Source organism: Rhipicephalus microplus, chromosome 3, assembly GCF_043290135.1.
Source record: "Rhipicephalus microplus isolate Deutch F79 chromosome 3, USDA_Rmic, whole genome shotgun sequence".
Classification (NCBI taxonomy): domain Eukaryota; kingdom Metazoa; phylum Arthropoda; class Arachnida; order Ixodida; family Ixodidae; genus Rhipicephalus; species Rhipicephalus microplus.
The window spans coordinates 66361902-66379165 of NC_134702.1; the positions used below are offsets into that span (position 1 = coordinate 66361902).

General features: G+C 48.4%; 1 protein-coding gene across 1 annotated transcript in view; it reads right to left on the bottom strand.

Moving 5' to 3' along the window:
* The window catches only part of LOC119174302 (uncharacterized), a 167854-nt gene that overhangs the window by 18821 nt on the left and 131769 nt on the right, over positions 1-17264 (bottom strand). The window contains exon 4 of the mRNA XM_037425156.2: positions 295-17059. Coding sequence (XP_037281053.2) covers positions 295-17059 — 16765 coding nt within the window. The remainder of the gene's footprint in view (positions 1-294; positions 17060-17264) is intronic.

Below are 17264 nucleotides of genomic sequence, written 5' to 3' on the forward strand. Positions count from 1 at the left end.
TGCGCCCGATGAAGACAACGGCCTCTGTGCTGCTCGCCCTCGGAGCTGAACCGGTCAGCTGTGGGACAGCTGTTGTAAATATAGCTTGTATATACTATACGGTGGAAGCGACTTGTCAATCACGTAAAAATATGGCTGGCGAGAACACCACTGGTGCAGTACCTGCATTGGAGTAGTCTATATACTAACTGCTCCTTGTTACTCTTTCACTTAGTTGCAGACCCACTCACAAACTGAGACATGATTTTTTGTGATGACATGGCCAAATATTTAAGTGTTGATAGTTATAGTTACCTTTTACGAATGAATGCCCAGAACCTGAGGGTTCTCGTTGGTCCTCGAAGCCGAGAGGTGCATCGGCTTGGAGCTGAAATTTCGTCGTGCTGTCTACAAACAGTTTGGACTGCAGCACCGCCACATCTTCTGAAACCTGTATTTTGTCAGTTTCAGAGTGAGTCACTCCATCCCAATCTTCCTTGGAAATTTGGTCTAGAATGGTTGAGAGCATTTCATCATGTTTTTTTGTTGAGTCTGTTGACCTGTCCAAGCCTGTGTCACCACTCTCTGCGTGTGTGGCACTGGGAACGTGTTTTGAGGAATCAGCTGGTGGTATATCTTTTGCCCATAGCAAATCATGTTCTTTTGTAGTAACATAATCTGCGGGCTCATCAGCAACTATTTGGCTTTTTATGATTTCCAAAAGCTGTCTTCCTTCTTCGTCTTGCGACGGTGACGGGAACATCGTGGTTACGTCCAACTCTTTGGCACGTGTATGCGACGTTTCTTCAACAAAATCTCTTTTAAGAACTTCTGTAGGTGATCTGAAGTCATATCCGGTCGTAACACCACTTGCCGGAAGAACGCTTTCATCGTAAGCTCTATCATTTCCCTGTTCATCCTTAACAAGGACATCTCTTGAGGAGTCTTTTTGTACGACACTTCGAAACGAGTCTTCGCTGACCGAGCCTTTTGGACTGACCGTTGATAACGCGCCTCCAGGGCTAGTAGAATCAGTGGCACCCACACACTCTTCCAACAGTTCTTTCGCTTTACTGTACACACTCGGGACTACACCGGGAGCAGCGTCGAGAGATAGGTGGAGTTCCTGCTTGGTCACTTCCTTTTCCACTTCACTTGAAAGAGAAGGCTTAGGTGAGACACTATTGTCCAAGGTATCATCAACTGACACCATACGATTGGTATCTGCTGGCAGCCCCTTGTCTACGTGGTCTTCGTCACGATTTGCAGGTGATGCGTCTGTATTCAGGTAGTTATCTAAGTGTTCTGATATGATCTCACTTTCTACATGCAACACTGATTCTTCTAGTGCCTTTAAAAAGTCTGCTTGACCTCCACTCATTAGAGCTACTTCTTGTAGTGTTTCGCCGCTGTCTTTTAAAGCTGAAGAGGAAAGCTTCAGTTCATCGTTTCCTTTGTCGCCTTGTGTTTCAGGTACTTCATCACGTTGCAGGTGCCCTTTGCTGATAGCAGCGTCGGTTTCAGGTTCCTGCTGGCTAAGTTTATCGACCAACTGCAAATGTCCAGCTTCAGTCACTTTTGCTTTTTCTGCTATGTAATCACCAGTCGTACACCTTTTGGGTGTCAGGCTTTCTTTTTCTGCCAAAAACGATGTCTCATCGGAAATATCAGGTGATTCTGTGAGAGATTTCTTCTCGGGGAACTTCGTACCTTTTGGTTGTGTTTGCAGCATTTCAGGAAACGAGGAGTCCCCTTTCTGCGCTGATAAATTTGGTATGTCATCAGTACCTGTGTTTAGTTTGTCCTTTTCCTCTGAAGTGAGCGGGTAAGAAGAGAAAGCAGTCGTTTCGTCAATCGATGTTTCATGTGCACCATAAAGATCAACAGTGCGGACAGTACCTCTAATGCTGTCAGAATAAGCGATGTGGCGCTCAAAGTTTGTCGGAGCAGAAGGCTCATAATCGCGTGGTTCAACACTGTGTGCTTTTTCACGTGGTTCTTGAAAATGCTGTTGTGCGTCAGATACTTTAGAGGAGTCAACAGGCAACTCAGAAACCACTGGGGCACTGGCTTTTTCTGATTGTTCTGTCTGTGCATCTTCGCGTTCAGATGGTCTTCGGCTATATTCCGGGAAGTCTGACAACCCATTCACTGGTGGCAGGCCGTGAGTCTTCTCAGTGATTGATTGATCTTTCCCTGAGCTTGCTCGGAAAAAACTTGGTAGCCCATCATTTTCCCCTTCATCTTCAAGCTGTTTCTGAGCTTGTTCTTTGGCAGCAATAAGGTCTTCAGCGATTGTGCCATCTACCTCCGGAATCAAAGAAGTGGATCGAACAACTTCATAATCTTGTGGAAGGTAGCCTGGCTGATGCAAGTCTGATGATTCTACCGGCAACGCGGCGTCAGAGAAGCTGGTATCACCGAATAAGAATGATTGTGAACCGACACTTTCGTGCAATTGAATGTGTCCTATTTCTTGTTGAGTTCCCTCGTCCTTACTCAATTTACGCAATAAATCTGCCAAAGGCTTGGCTTCTGGAGAAGACGGCTTGTGTTCTTCATCTTGCTCAACTTCCTTTGTCTCAAAATGTGGTAGCGTGACCTCATCCTGCGCTTTTGTTAGCCCTTGTTCACAACTATCCAAGTCTTTTGGTTTTGCATAATCCGATGCCTCCTCTTTTTGTTTACGTAAATATTCTTTTTCATGATCTTCTTGAAGCTCGGTGATGTGTACTCCATCGTACGGCTGATTTTCATACTCTGCATGCAGGTGGAGGGCATCATCATCAATAGAGTGAGATGGAGAGGTTACAACACCTTCATCCACCACATCATCGACAGCTGATTCAACATCTTCAACTTCATGAACTTCCGCTGTAGTCTTGTCGAGTATGGAGTCACTTCGAATACTTTTACTACCATCTTCATCACCGGTCTCATCAGCAGGAGACGTTACTATACCTTCTTGGTCAAGTGAGCTTTGCTCATATAAACTTCCTTTTTCGAATTTATCAGTTTTATCGTCACTAATTTCCTCAGACTTTGTTGCTGATTCATCTTCACTGGAGACAGCAACTTCAGACTCCTGGTGTCCAAACGAAGAGACCGGTTTTTGAGCAGTATCTTTGTTAACGATATTCTTCATGTCATTTGATTCGTGTTTGTGTCCAGCAGTTTGCAGAACACCATGGTCCAACTTTTGCCCCTTTTGAATGCCTGTGTCTGGCTTGTCCAAGTCATCAGTTCCAAGAGATAGTTTATCAGCGGTGGCTGGGGTCTCGCTTGCTGATGTTGCAGGCTTTTCAGTTCCTAAATCATCACTTTTCATATCAGGCATGATATGCGTTTCGTCTACGACTGTTGCTGCCTTTGATGTTGGTTTCTCAGTCTCTGGTTCAGGTTTTTCAAGATGTTCAGGCTGAGATATCTTCTCATCTGCAAGCTCCGGCGCAGCGCCTGTATCTACTCGTCCGTAGGCGTGTGATTCTGTCATGTCAGCACATTCAGGCTCAATAGGTTTTGTGTCGGTGATTTCCGTGATGGCCCTCACAGGACTCTTATCATCTAGATTGTCCTCAGGTTCGTGTGCTTGTTTGAAAATACCCTCAGGCTTGCTGAACGCTTCTTGGTTTTCAAGATGTTTAGTTTGTGCAGTCTCTTCATGTGGGATCTCTGATGTAGCAGGTATAGGAGACTTCTGTACTGCCTTCACAATTTCCAGTTCTTGCGTGTCAAAATCTTCGTGCTCAGAAGTCTTTTTGTCGGCAACGTTAAAGAGAGTACTAACAGGAGTTTGCAGGGCTTGTTCATTGAAACACGGGTTTTCACTTTCGATATATTCTTGCTTGGTGGGCTTTCTCTCCGCACGCTCTCTTTTGGTGCTGGAAGAATCTGTTTCTTCTGACTTCTCAATGGCAAGTTCTTGCTCGTCATGGTCAGGAGGCTTTTTGCTTACAACGCTTGCCATAATATGAACCAAAGTTTCGCCTACCGGCTCGTCTGAATGTGTTTTATCTGTTTTTTCTTCCAGTGTCTCAATTAGCGGTTTTTCCTCTCTGCTATCACAACGCTTTACAGACTTTTCATGGAGAGATGTCTTCTCGACATCTTCGGCCTTAGCAGCTTTCGAATCTGCAATTTCTGTTCTTTCAGCCACAGGAGCGTCAAACTTTTTTTCATGAATTCCATATCCTGTCGAATCGCGACTTAGTTTGTCTGGAATTTCGTGCAAGTCACTCTCTGATCCTTTAGATAGCAACTTTTCAATTGGTTGTTCACCTTGTTGAAAATCACCTTGCGTGGTGGGATCTCTATACGTCAGTATTGTCGTGAGACCACTATCATCTGGCTTTTCTAGGTATTCATACGTATCATCCCGTCCAGAAGATAATCTTTCGTCAGACTCAAGAACTGCATCCCTAGCAGTTTCTTCAGCTGGCCTGTTGTTCTCATGTTTCATCAGTTGGATACTGTGAGGCTCTGATGATTTTCTTTCAGTGCTTTCTGACACAACATGGACAGGAGTCTCTTCAGATGGTCTGTCAATATCAGACTTCTCTTTTAGAACGCCCCCGCCAGGTTCCTTCTCTTCAGCCACAGTCGGGGTTCTCACAGTAGACTCTTCAGTAAGTTTCTGAATTTGTTGCTCTATTATTGGGAGCATTTCATGTTTGGCAGATGCTTTTTCTGTGACCTGTGGCAGAGAGCTCTCAAAGCTGTCATCAGCTGGTTTCTCAGTCTCCATTTCTAACTTTCGGATACCTTCAGGATCTGCAAGCTTCTTCTCTGCCCCCCCGTGCATTGACTTGACAGAGCTGCCTTCAGTTGTTCTTTCAACTTCTTTTTGAATACTTATTGCATTTGCAAGCTCGGCAAGTCGTTTTTCTTCATTATCTGGCACTGCACTCAAAATGAACTCTGGCTTGGTAGGTCGATTCTCTCCTTCTGGCACTGTAAACGAAGAAATATATTCGGCTTGCCCCTCTATCTTTGCTTCCCACTTTCCCGCACTTTCATGCTCCGTAGCTTTCTTAGCCTGGCCTTCCGGTTCTGTACTTACAGGAGGCTCCTCTTGGTACTTTCCTAACTCAGGCTCGATCTTTCTGACACTTTCAGGCTCAGATAATTTCTTCCCTGTGTCCTTAAGCAATGAGTCCACAGCATCCGGTTCAGGTGGTCGCTCAGCCATGGCTTCAAGTTTTTCAGCACTGTGAGGTACATACCCTGCATGTTTATTCCCCCCTTCCTCCGTCACTGCACCAACAGGAAGCTGTTCACGAGCTCTGCCAATATCCTGTTCCAAGTTCTCAACACTTTGACGTTCTGTAGGTTTCTTCTCTACGACCTGTGGCACCCCGCTCACAGGGGTATCTTCAGCCAGTCTTTCTGTTTCAGATATCGGCATTTCAGCGCTGTCAGACTCAGCATGCTTTTTATTCTCGATCTCAGTGACCGTCCTCACAGCTGGTTTTTCAACCTCCGGCACTGCACTGGCAACAGGCTCCACTGATGGTCTCTCAACTTTTGGTTCTAGATGTCCCACAGTGTCAGGTTCTGTACGTTTTTCCTCGATAACAGGGGCTGCACCCAGAGCCAGCTCTGAAGCAGGTCTCTCAGTGTCTGGTAATACCTCTCCAATAGTGTCAGGGTGGGCAGGCTTTTTCTCATCTTGATGCACTGCACTCAGAGTTTTTTCAAATTGTTTCTTACTCTCTGGTTCCTGATCTTTGATGTCATCATCCTGCGTGGTTGACTCCATACCAGCGTTAGGAAGCGTGGTGACAGGTGTTTCCTCAAACGTCATCTCAGTATTTGGCTCCATCTTTTCTATGCCCTCAATTTTTTTATGTTCCTTCAGATCTACCTGAGACATTGCAGTCGCATGGGTCTCCATAGCTAGCCTCTCAATTTCGTCTTCCAACTTTTCGACACACAAATACTCTGTAGTTTTCTTCTGCTCGGCCTCAGGAAATATACTGACAGGAGTATCCTGAGGTAGCCTCTCGATGATTGGCTCTACCTTCTCGGTACCCTTGTGTTCTCTAGGTTCCTTCACGTCGACACCATAAATTATGCTATGAGTCTGCTTAGCTGGTTTTTCAGTATCTGCTTCCAGCTTTACGGCTCCCTTATATTCTTCGGGTTTCTTCGGCTCAACATCGCACACTGCACTCGTAGCAATATCTTCGGAACTTCTGTCAGATTTCCGTTCTATTGTTTCCACATTATCTGGCTCGGTAGGTTTCCTTTCTTCCTCAGATACAGCCCTCATTGAAGTCTCCTCAGGTGCCCTGAAGACATGTGATTCAAACTGTTCTGCACTGTCGGGTTCCGCACGTTTTTTGTGAAGCTCTGCACTCATAGATGTACCTTCAGTAGGTAAGCCAATTTTTGGTTCCAGTTTTTCAATACCATCATGTTCTATATGTTTCTTCAGCTCGAGATTATGCATTGCACTTACAGGTGTTTTTTCAGTTGGTTGACTCAATTCAGGTTCCACCAATTTCGCGATATCAGGCTTAGCAGGATTCTTCTCTTCCTTGGGCAGTGCCTCTGCAGGAGCCTCCTCACGTGACAAGTCATACTCTAGTTCCACTTTTCGGGCTCTATCATTTTCAATCAGTTTCTTCCACTCATCCTCAGGCACTGTGCTCACGCGAGTTTCGTCTGGTGACCCGTGAACCTCTGGTTTGACTCTTTCGACATCCTCTTCTGCGGGTTTCTTCTGCTCGGCCTCAAGCACAGCAGTCACAGGAGTTTTCTCAGGTGGCTTCTCAACTTCCTGTTCAATTCTTTCGACTTCCTCGTGCTCTTTGGTTTTTTTCAGCTCAACATCAGCCAATTCACTCACTGTGGTTTCTTCAACTGGCCTTTTAGTCGCTCGTTGAGGCTTTTCGACACCCCCATCTTCTGAAGGTTCCTTCTCCTCGTACTCCGGCAGAGCGCCAACAGCGACCTCTTCAGTTGGCGTCTCAAGTTGCTGTGCAGGCTTCTCAATTTCCACATGTTTCTTTTTGTCATCTTGAGGCACACCACTCGCACGAGCCTCTTGAGGTAGCATGTCGACAATTGATTTCATCTTTTTGACACCCTCCCGTTCAGCATATTCTTTCTGCTCAGCCCCAAGACCTGCACTCAGATTAGTCTGTTCAAGTGGTACTTCAATGTATGGTTCCAGTTCGACACCCGAAAGGTCAGTAGGTTTCTTCTGCTCGATATCAGGCACTGCACTTGCAGTAATGTCTTGATCTAGCTTTTCCACAGGCTCAAATTCTGCAGATTCGGTAAGCATGGCATCAGGTGCTGCGCCAACAAGAGTTTCTTCGAGTGGCCTCCCAAAATCATATTTCAGTCCTTCGTACACCTCATATTCGGCATCTTTATTCGGCTCAACGCCGTAGAGCATGGTAGTCTTGTCAGCTGGCCTCTGAATCACTGGTTTCAGCTTTTCGACTCCATCCTGTTCTGTAGGTGTTTGGTGCAATACCTGAGGCACTAAATTCTGCCCAGTTTCTTCGAGTGGCTTCTCAGCCTTTGCTTTGAGAATTTCTTCGGCGCCCTCGTGCTCTATTTCTGTCTTGTGCTCCGGAACTGCACTCAAAGGAGCCTCCATAGGTGGTCCCTCAATTTCCAGTTTTAGCATTTCTATATCCTCATGGCTTCTAGGTTTTCTCGGCTCACTTTCAGTTACAGCCCCTGTAGAATTCTCTTCAACTGCTGTAAAAGTAACCGGTTCTAATCTTTCAATATCCACGAATTCTGTTGGTGTCCTCTGGTCGACGTCATGTACTGCTTTCTCATGAGATTCCTCAAGTGGCCTTTCATTCTCCTGTGGCCGCTTTTCGACACCTTCATGTTCTGTAGGCTTAAATGGCTTAAAATCAGATAGTTCACTCACAGCAGCTTCCGCAGCAGCTGAAATGTCAACCTCCAGTTGAAGCTTTTCGTTATCTTCCTGTCTTGTAGGCTTCTTCGACTGGACCTCAGGCACCACACCTACAAGACTTTCCCTTATTGGTTCTTCAACCTCCCGTTCCAGCTTCTCAGCACGCTCATGTTCTGCAGGCTTCATCGACTCTACCGCAGGGCCCGCATTCAAAGGTGTTTCCTCAGCGCACTTCTTTTCGAAGTCACCCTGGTCTGTAGGCGTGTTCGGCTCAGCTTGAGGTACTGTATTCACAGGCGTGTCATCAGCTGACTTCTCAACTTTCGGTTCTAGCTGTACGGCCTCATTCTGTTCTGACGATTTCATCAGCTCGACCTCTGGCCCTGCACTAACAGGTTTTTCTTCAGTTGTCTTCTCGATCTCTCGTTCGAGCTTTTCGTCATTAACATGGTCTGTAGGTGACTTTGACTCGACTTCACGTACTGCACCATCAAGAGCTCCCTCCGTTGGTTTTTCAATGTCCCGTTCCAGCTTATCGGTACCTTCATGTTCTGTAGGCTTCTTCAATCCGACTTCAGGCACTGGACTCGCAGGAGTTTTCTCAACTGACTTCTCAGCCTCCCGTCCTAGCTTCTCAGCACCCTCATGTTCTGTAAGCTCCTTTGACTCGACCTCATGCACTGCACTCACGGGAGTTCCCTCAGTTGACTTCTCAATGTCCAATTCTAGCTTCTCGGCAGCCTCATGTTCCGAAGGCTTCTTAGATTCGACCTCAGGCACTGAACTCACAGGAGTTTCCTCAGTTGACATTTCAGTCTCCCTTTCAAGCTTCCCGGCATGCTCATGTTCTGTAGGCTTCTTCGACTCAACCTCAGACACTGCACTCAAAGGTGTTTCCTCAGTTGACTTTTCAGCCTCCCATTTCTGCTTCTCGGTACCCTCGTGTTCCAAAGGCTTCTTGGATTTGACCTCAGGCACTGCAATTACAGGACTTTCTTCAGTAGACTTCTCAGTCTCCCGTTCCAGCTCCTCGGCACCCTGATGTTCGAAAGCCTTCCTCGACTCGACCTCAGGCACTGCACTCAGAGGTATTTCCTCCATTGACTTTTCAGTATCCCGTTTTAGCTTCTCGGCACCCTCATGTTCTGTAGCGTTCTTGGATCCGACCTCAGGCACTGCACTCACAGCAGTTTCCTCAGATGACTTCTCAACGTCCTGTTCAAGCTTCTCAACACCCTGGTGTTCCGAAGGCTTCTTAGATTCGGCCTCATGTACTGTACTCACGGGTGTTTCCTCTGTAGACTTCTCAGCCTCCCGTTTCAGCTTTTCGGCACCCTCGTGTTCTGAAGGCTTCTTGGATTCGACCTCAGGTACTGAACTCACGGGAGTTTCTTCAGTTGACATTTCAGTCTCCCGTTCAAGCTTCTCGGCACCCTCATGTTCTGTAGGCTTCTTCGACTCAACCTCAGGCACTGCACTCATAGGTGTTTCCTCAGTTGACTTATCAGTCGCCCAATCAAGCGTCTTGGCACTCTCATGTTCTGTAGGCTTCTTCGACTCAACCTCAGGCAATGTAGCCACATGACTTTCCTCAGTAGACTTCTCAGTCTCCCGTTCCAGCTCCTCGGCACCCTGATGTTCCGAAGGCTTCTTGAATTTAACCCTGGGCACTGCACTCAGAGGAGTTCCCTCAGCTGACGTCTCAGCATCAAGTCCCAGATTCTCGGCAACCTCATGTTCTCTAGGCTTCTTCGACTCGGCCTCATGTACTGCACTCACAGGAGCTTCTTCAGTTGACTTGCCAGTCTCCCATTCTAGCTTCTCGGCACCCTCATGTTTCGAAGGCTTCTTCGATTTGACTTCAGGCACTGCACTCACAGGTGTTTCCTCAAATACCTTCTCAACGTCCTGTTCAAGCTTCTCAACACTGTGGTGTTCCGAAGGCTTCTTAGATTCGACCTCATGTACTATATTCACGGGTGTTTCCTCTGTAGACTTCTCAGCCTCCAGTTTCAGCTTTTCGGCACCCTCGTGTTCTGAAGGCTTCCTGGATTCGACCTCAGGCACTGAACTCACGGGAGTTTCTTCAGTTGACATTTCAGTCTCCCATTCAAGCTTCTCGGCATCCTCATGTTCTGTAGGCTTCTTCGACTCAACATCAGGCGCTGCACTCATGGGTGTTTCCTCAGTTGACTTCTCAGTCTCCCGTTCCAACTCCTCGGCACCCTGATGTTCTGTAGCCTTCTTCGAATCGACCTCAGGCACTGCACTCAAAGGTATTTCCTCTGTTGACATTTCAGTATCCCATTCCAGCTTCTCGGCACCCTCATGTTCTGTAAGCTTCTTCGAATCAACCTCAGGTACTTCACTCACAGGAATTTTGTCAGTTGACTTCTCAGTCACCCGTTCCAGTTCCTCCGCACCCTGATGTTCTATAGCCTTCTTCGACTCGTCCTCAGGCACTTCGCTCAGAGGTGTTTCCTCAGTTATTATTTCAGTATCACATTCCCACTTCTCGGCACCCTCATGTTCTGTAGGCTTCTTCGAATCCACCTCAGGCACTTCACTCACAGGAATTTCGTCAGTTGACTTCTCAGTCACCCGTTCCAGTTCCTCGGCACCCTGATGTTCTATAGCCTTCTTCGACTCGTCCTCAGGCACTTCGCTCAGAGGTGTTTCCTCAGTTATTATTTCAGTATCCCATTCCAGCTTCTCGGCACCCTCATGTTCTGTAGGCTTCTTCGAATCCACCTCAGGCACTTCACTCACAGGAATTTCGTCAGTTGACTTCTCAGTCACCCGTTCCAGCTCCTCGGCACCCTGATGTTCTATAGCCTTCTTCGACTCGTCCTCAGGCACTTCGCTCAGAGGTGTTTCCTCAGTTATTGTTTCAGTATCACATTCCCGCTTCTCGGCACACTGAAGTTCTGTATGCTTCTTCGACTCCTCTTCACGCACTGCACTCACAGGAATTACGTCAGTTGACTTCTCAGTCTCCCGTTCCAGCTCCTCGGCACCCTGATGTTCTGTAGCCTTCTTCGACTCGACCTTCGGCACTGCACTCAGATGTGTTTCCTCAGGTGATTTTTCAGTATCCCATTCCAGCTTCTCGGGACCCTCATGTTCTGTAGGCTTCTTCGACTCCACCTCAAGCACTTCACTCCCAGGAATTTCGTCAATTGACTTCTTAGTCCCGCGTTCCAACTTCTCAGCACCCTCATGCTCTGTTGGCTGCTTCGACTCGACCTCAGGCACTGCACTCACAAGTGTTTCTTCAGTTGACTTTTTGAAAGCGTCCTGTTCTGTAGACCTCTCCGCCTCAACCTGAAGCACTGTACTCACAGGAGTTTTCAGAGTTGAACCCCCAAGCTCTTTCTCTAACTTCTCAGCAGTCTCAGGGGCTGTAGGCTTCTTCGACTTGACCTCAGGTAGTGCACTCGCAGGAGATTCCTCAGTTGATTTCGCAATCTCCAGTTCCAGCTTCTCGACAACCTCACGTTCCATAAGCTTCTTCGATTCGACTTCAGTCGCTGCCCTCCCAGGTGTTTCCTCAGTTGGCTTTTCATCCTCCCATTCCAGATTTTCGTCACCCTCATGTTCTGTAGGCTTTGTCGGCTGGACCTGAGGCACCACACTCTCAGAAGTTTCTTCAGTTGGTCTTTCAACCTCCCGTTTCAGCATCTCGGAAACCTTTTGTTCGGAAGGCTTTTCTGATTCGACCGCAGGCACTGCAGTTACAGGTGTTTCCTCAGTTGACTTTTTAATCTCCCGTTGAAGCTTCTCGGCACCTTCATGTTCTGTAGGCTCCTTCGACTCGACCTCAGGCACTGCACTGACATGTGTTTCCTCTGTTGCCTTCTGAACCTCGTAATGCAGCTTTTCGTCACCCTCATGTTCTGCAGGCTTCTTGAATCCGACCTCAGGCACTGCACTCACAGGAGTTTTTTCAGCTGACTTTTCAGCCTCTCGTCCCAGCTTCTCGACACCCTCATGTTCTGTAGGCTCCTTCGACTCAACCTCAGGCACTGCACTCACAAGTGTTTGCTCTGTTGGCTTCTGAACCTCGTAATCCGGCTTTTCGTCACCATCATGTTCTCTAGGCTTCTTCGACTCGAGTTCAGGCCTTGCACGTGCAGGACTTTCCTCAGTTGGTTTTTCAACCTCCCATACCAGCTTATCAACACCCTCATATTCTGTAGGCTTCTTCAACTCGACCTCAGGCACTGCACTCCCAGGGGGTTTCTCAGTTGACTTATCAGTCTCTCGTTCCAGGTTATTGTCATGCTTTGTAGGTTTCTTCGACTCAACCTCAGGCACTGCACTCACAGGTGTTCTCTCAGTTGACTTCTTTTCGAAACCGTCCTGTTCTGTACACCTCTCTGCCTCGACCAGTAGCACTTGACTCACAAAAGTTTCCATAGCTGAACCTTCCAGATCCCCTTCCATCTTCTCGGCACCCTGAGGTGTTGTAGGCCTCTTCGACTCGATCTCAGGCACTGCCCTCGCAGAATATTCCTCGGTTGACTTCTCGAACTCCGGTTCCAGCTTCTCGACACCCTCATGTTCCGTAGGCTTCTTCGAATCAACCCCAGCCGCTGCACTCATTGGAGTTTTCGCAACTGAATGTTCAACCTCCCATACCGGCATTTCAACACCTTCATCATCAAACGGTTTCTTCGGCTCCATTATAGGAAACGCACTCACAGGAGTCTCACCAGCTGGCCTCTCAAACTCTGGCAGCAGCGTTCCGACACCCTCCTGTTCTATATTCTCCATCGCCTCGACCTGTGGCCCTGTGCCCTCGTGAGTTTCCACTGTTGGCATGTCAACCTGCACTTCTATTTTTTCGGCGTTGTCATATGCTATAGGCTTCTTTGGCTTGGTTTCAGGCCCTCTACCACCGGAAGTTTCCTCGGCTGGCCTTTCAACCTGCCGTTCCGGAGTTTGAAAATACTCATGTTCCGAAGGCTTCTCTAGCTCGACCTCGTGTGCGGCACTCACTGGAGTTCTCTCAGCTGGCCTTTCAACGTCCAGCTTGAGCTTTTCGGGGCCATCATTATCTGTGGGCATTCCCAGCTCAGAACTCACGGGAGTTTCCTGAGTAGTCATTTTAAGCTCAGTTTGGAGCTTTTCACCATCCTCATGTTCTGTATACTTCTTCGGCTGGACATCAGACATTGCACTCACTGTTATTTGATCAGTTGGTCTTTCAACTTTCCGTTCATGGTTTTCGTTATCTTCGTGCTCGGTAGACCTCTCCGGCTCTACCAAAGGCACTGTACTCACCAAAGTTCCCTCAGTTGGCCTGTCAACCTCCTTTTGGAGCTTTTCAACACCTTCTATTTTTGTAGGCATCATCGCCTCAGCCTTTGACAATGGGCTCACAGGTGTTTCCTTAGTAGGCATCTCAAATTCCGGTGGTGGCTTTTTAATTCCCTCCTCTTTTATGGGCGTCTTCTGTTCCACCTCAGGCACTGAGCTCATAGGTCTTATCTCCTCTGGGCTCTGCAGCTTACCCATACCCTCCTGTTCAGTAGGCGTATTTGGCTCGAGTGATCCCTCTGGGCTTACGGGTGATTCCTCAATGGAGCTTACAACTTTTCGTTCCAGATTTTCATCACCGTCTTGCCCTGTAGGCTTTTTGTTCTCAACCTCAGGCGATGAACTCACAGGAGTTTCAGTTGGCCTGACAATTTCCGGTTCCAACTTTTCGACAACCTGATGGTCTACTGGCTTAACTGCTTCAAATTCAGGTTCTGCGCTCACAGGCACGACCTCCGTTGGCCCCTGAACATCCGGGTGCAATTCTTTAAGGCCATGATGTTCTGTGGGCTTCACCTCGACCTCAAGCACTGCACTAACTGGTTTTTCCTCAGTTGATATCTCAACTTTCTGTTCCAGCTTTTCTTCAACCTCAAGTTGTGTAGGCTTCTTCGACTCTACCTCAGGCCCTGCACTCACAGGAGTTTCTTGGGTTGAGCCTTCAATCTCCGCTTGCAACTCTTTGACACCCTCATGTTGGGTAGGCTTCTTCAGCTCGACCTCAGGGACAGCATCCCAAAGAGTCTCATCAGGTGGTCTCTCAATTTCTGGGGTCACCTGCTGCGATTCTTCAGACATGGCAGGTTGTTTCTCCTCGACCCCAGACACAGAAGCAAAAGAAAACTCTTCAGGTGTTGCTTTACTTTTGGTTTCTTTCTCTTCGATGTCGCCAGGCTTTGCGTGCTCTTTGTGTGCTACCTCAGATTCTACACCACCAAAGGTTTCTCCAGGTGGTTTTTCAATTTTTCTGCAAGGCTCATCTGATTGCTTCTGAATCTCTGGCTCTACTTGTTTCAAGCTTCTCGTCTCAGTGGGCCTCTTTTCTTTGAACTCATGTACAACACTTACACTAGCCGGCTCATCTGCTCTCTGAATGGCCAACTCTAGCTTTTCGGCCTCCTCGGACTCGACAGGCTTTTCCTGTGCAGTGTCGGAGAGTTCAGTTGCGCGAATATCAGGCGCTGTTTTCTTAATATCGGGTTCCACCTTTCCCACTAGTTCAGGTTGGGCGTATGTATCTTCGGTGAAGTCGTGAACCATGCTCTCAATGGCACGCCCACCCGGTCTGTCAGAAGTTGGCCGCAGTTCTTTGCTCTCAGGCTCGACAGTCTCTTTTTTAGCTACATCAAGAGCTTGGCTTACCAGAGCTCTGTCCTCTGGTTTCTCAAGTTCAGATTGTATGTTTTCTGCGAGTACTCCCGCTGTTTTCATGTCGGCTTCTTGAGTTGGATGGATGATTTCCTCCTCTTCCATGGCGATTTCTCCTTCAATAGAGTCGACAGAGTCCCTCCTCTTGATTTCAAGAACTTGTTCTCTGGAAACAAGCTGATGTTTTTCCATGGCTTCGAGTATCTCGTCTCTAGAGGATGGCGCTGTGCCGTCTCTGACTTCGCGGGGCGTGTCCAGAGAGTCCGGTGTTCGCTGTCCACTGGAGAGAGCTCGGACTCTGCTGAGTTCTGGCTCGGCAATCTGCATCGCGACGGAAGAATCAGCTTTCAGAGAGACGTCAATAACTTCGTCGACAAGAGACGGCACACCCTCAGATGACGCAGATATAGTAGGCTCAGGGGATAGAACATGCTCTGGAGGTTCAGCAAGTTCTTTGCCACTGCCTTCCGTAGGCCACATCTCAGCGTCGACGATTTCCTTTTCCAGAGGCTTTGCTGGCACAGCTTGAACTTCATCTGTTGCTGGCAAGGCGCGCGCAGTGCCTAGAAGCACCGCTTTGATCGGAGCTTCATCGGCTGTAGTAGGGGATTTCTGTTTCAAGATATCTTTCTTGCTTTCGTCGCTGCTAGAAGGTTCAATGAAAGGCCTGTCTTCTTTCGTAGCTTCAGTTGCTGCTTTTTCCTCAATGGCTTCTTTCGACCCAGAACTTTCGTCTCCAGACAATGCCACAACCTCGATTCTTTTGTCCGGTTTCACTTGAGCCGTGGGCTTCTCTGTCAACACAGGTTTCTCAACTGCAAGAGCTGTCACGGGTTCTGCAGCAGCAGGCTTTAGTGTCCGTACTCCTCCCCTTACTGACCTTACTGGCCGCTCGGTCGTAGGCTTAGGAGGCGTGCGCTTCGGCGAACTAGATGCAGAACTAGATGGTGACTTTGGCTTAGAATCACGAACAATAGGCCGTGTTGGAGGGGCAACAACTGGACGTGGTTTCACCTTTGCTGGTTCGGCAGTCTTTCTCGCGATAGTCTTGCTTTCAACTGCCATCTTGTTGGTGACGTCCTTTGCTCCTTTGCTCTTAGCTGGGAGCCTAGCAGGTGTAGCTTTTTTCAATTCACGTTTGGCGGTTACCTTTTCGTCAAGTTTAGCAACTATTTCTTCTGAGGCTTTCGTGTCTATCTTGTCGATCTCGACTGGAAGCTTTTTCAGTGGCTTGTCACTGATTATCTTGCTGATGTCTTTTTCTTGAATGTTATCTAACTCATTTTCTCCCAGTTTCTCAACAATTTTTTCTTTGTCGGGCATTGTCTCCGCTACTTTTTCTGGAATTTTGGCAGTGATCTTGGCAACCTTTTCGTCTTTAGTGTCAGCCTTCTCCGTGGCTGTTTTCTTTGGTTCCTTCTTGGCACTTGTTTTGGAAGGCCTTTTAACCTCGTCCTGCTTTTTGGATTGAGATTCAAGAGACTTGCTTGTAGGCTTCGCCGTCGCTCTGACCTTTTCAGGTGGTGGTGTCGGCGATGGTGACGGGGACTCGGCTGTCACCGCCGCCCTTTTGGCGACGCTTGTCCTGGGAGGCACTGAGGTTGCTCGGAGCGGTTTACCTTGTACTTTTGATTTTTTCAATCCTAACCGCGCTTCCGCGGTCACCTCGCGACTCTTTAGTGCAGTTAAATGGCCCAGTTTGTTGAGCCCCTCGAAGATGACACTCTGAGACGCACTACCGGGGAGAAGTATGCGCGTGACGGGTTCCGACACCTTAGCCGGACGCCACACTAGAAGCGCGCACACGGAAGTGTCCTCTTCCGTAGAGCGTCCAGGACTGAGCACGAACATCTCTAGCGTACCATGGCCCACCTTGTGGTATAGAGTGTGCGGCCGCATATCCCTCTGGCAGGCTTGCGGTGACAGTCCCATCTCGCGCACTCCCTGCAGAAACTCCAGTCCTTGAGCCACCACACTGACGACGAGTTGGTCGCGGTCCTTTTGCAGTTCCTCGTCGGATGGCGACCGGACGGCGTTGCAGAAGACGTGGCCGACCTGCGGGTAGACGCGCTCGAGTGCCTTGCGTTGCGCCAGCGCCGTGAGTCCGCACGAGTTGAACTGGTTGAAACGTGTGACTAGGAGCGAGTCCAGCCGATCTAAGTGCCGAACAAACTCCCAAAAGCACGGCTTCCGGGCAAAGCCGCCGTCCACGAGCAGCGTGAAGCCCGTGACTCCGAACAGGGCACAGTCGCCCTGGCCGCCCGGAAACACGTACATGGTTGGCCTTCGGAAACGGATGTTGCCTACCACACTGGACGAAGGCAGCAGGCTCGTTAGGGGAGGGCTCGTCAGTACGACGTCTAGGCAGCCAAGCAGGTGCGCCGAACCGGCTAGGCTGTCCGCGATGTCTGGCGGGTTAAGGCAGACGCCCACAGGAGGCTGTTTCCAGCTCCCCTCGGCTGAGCAGTGGACGTGTAACGTGTGGAACTTCTGGCGGCGTAGCACCTGGGCGTATTTCAAGGCAGGTGATTAGGTTGATTTCTTAAGGCGGTCATTAATGTCTAATAAATAATTTCGTAGAATTACACGGACTATTTAGCAGCACATTTTGAGAAAGCTCTTCATTTACTGTTACAGGTATTTAGTGTTAACGTACTTGTATGATTTGAAAGCCTTGAAATACATTATAAAAGCCGATATTTTGTATGAA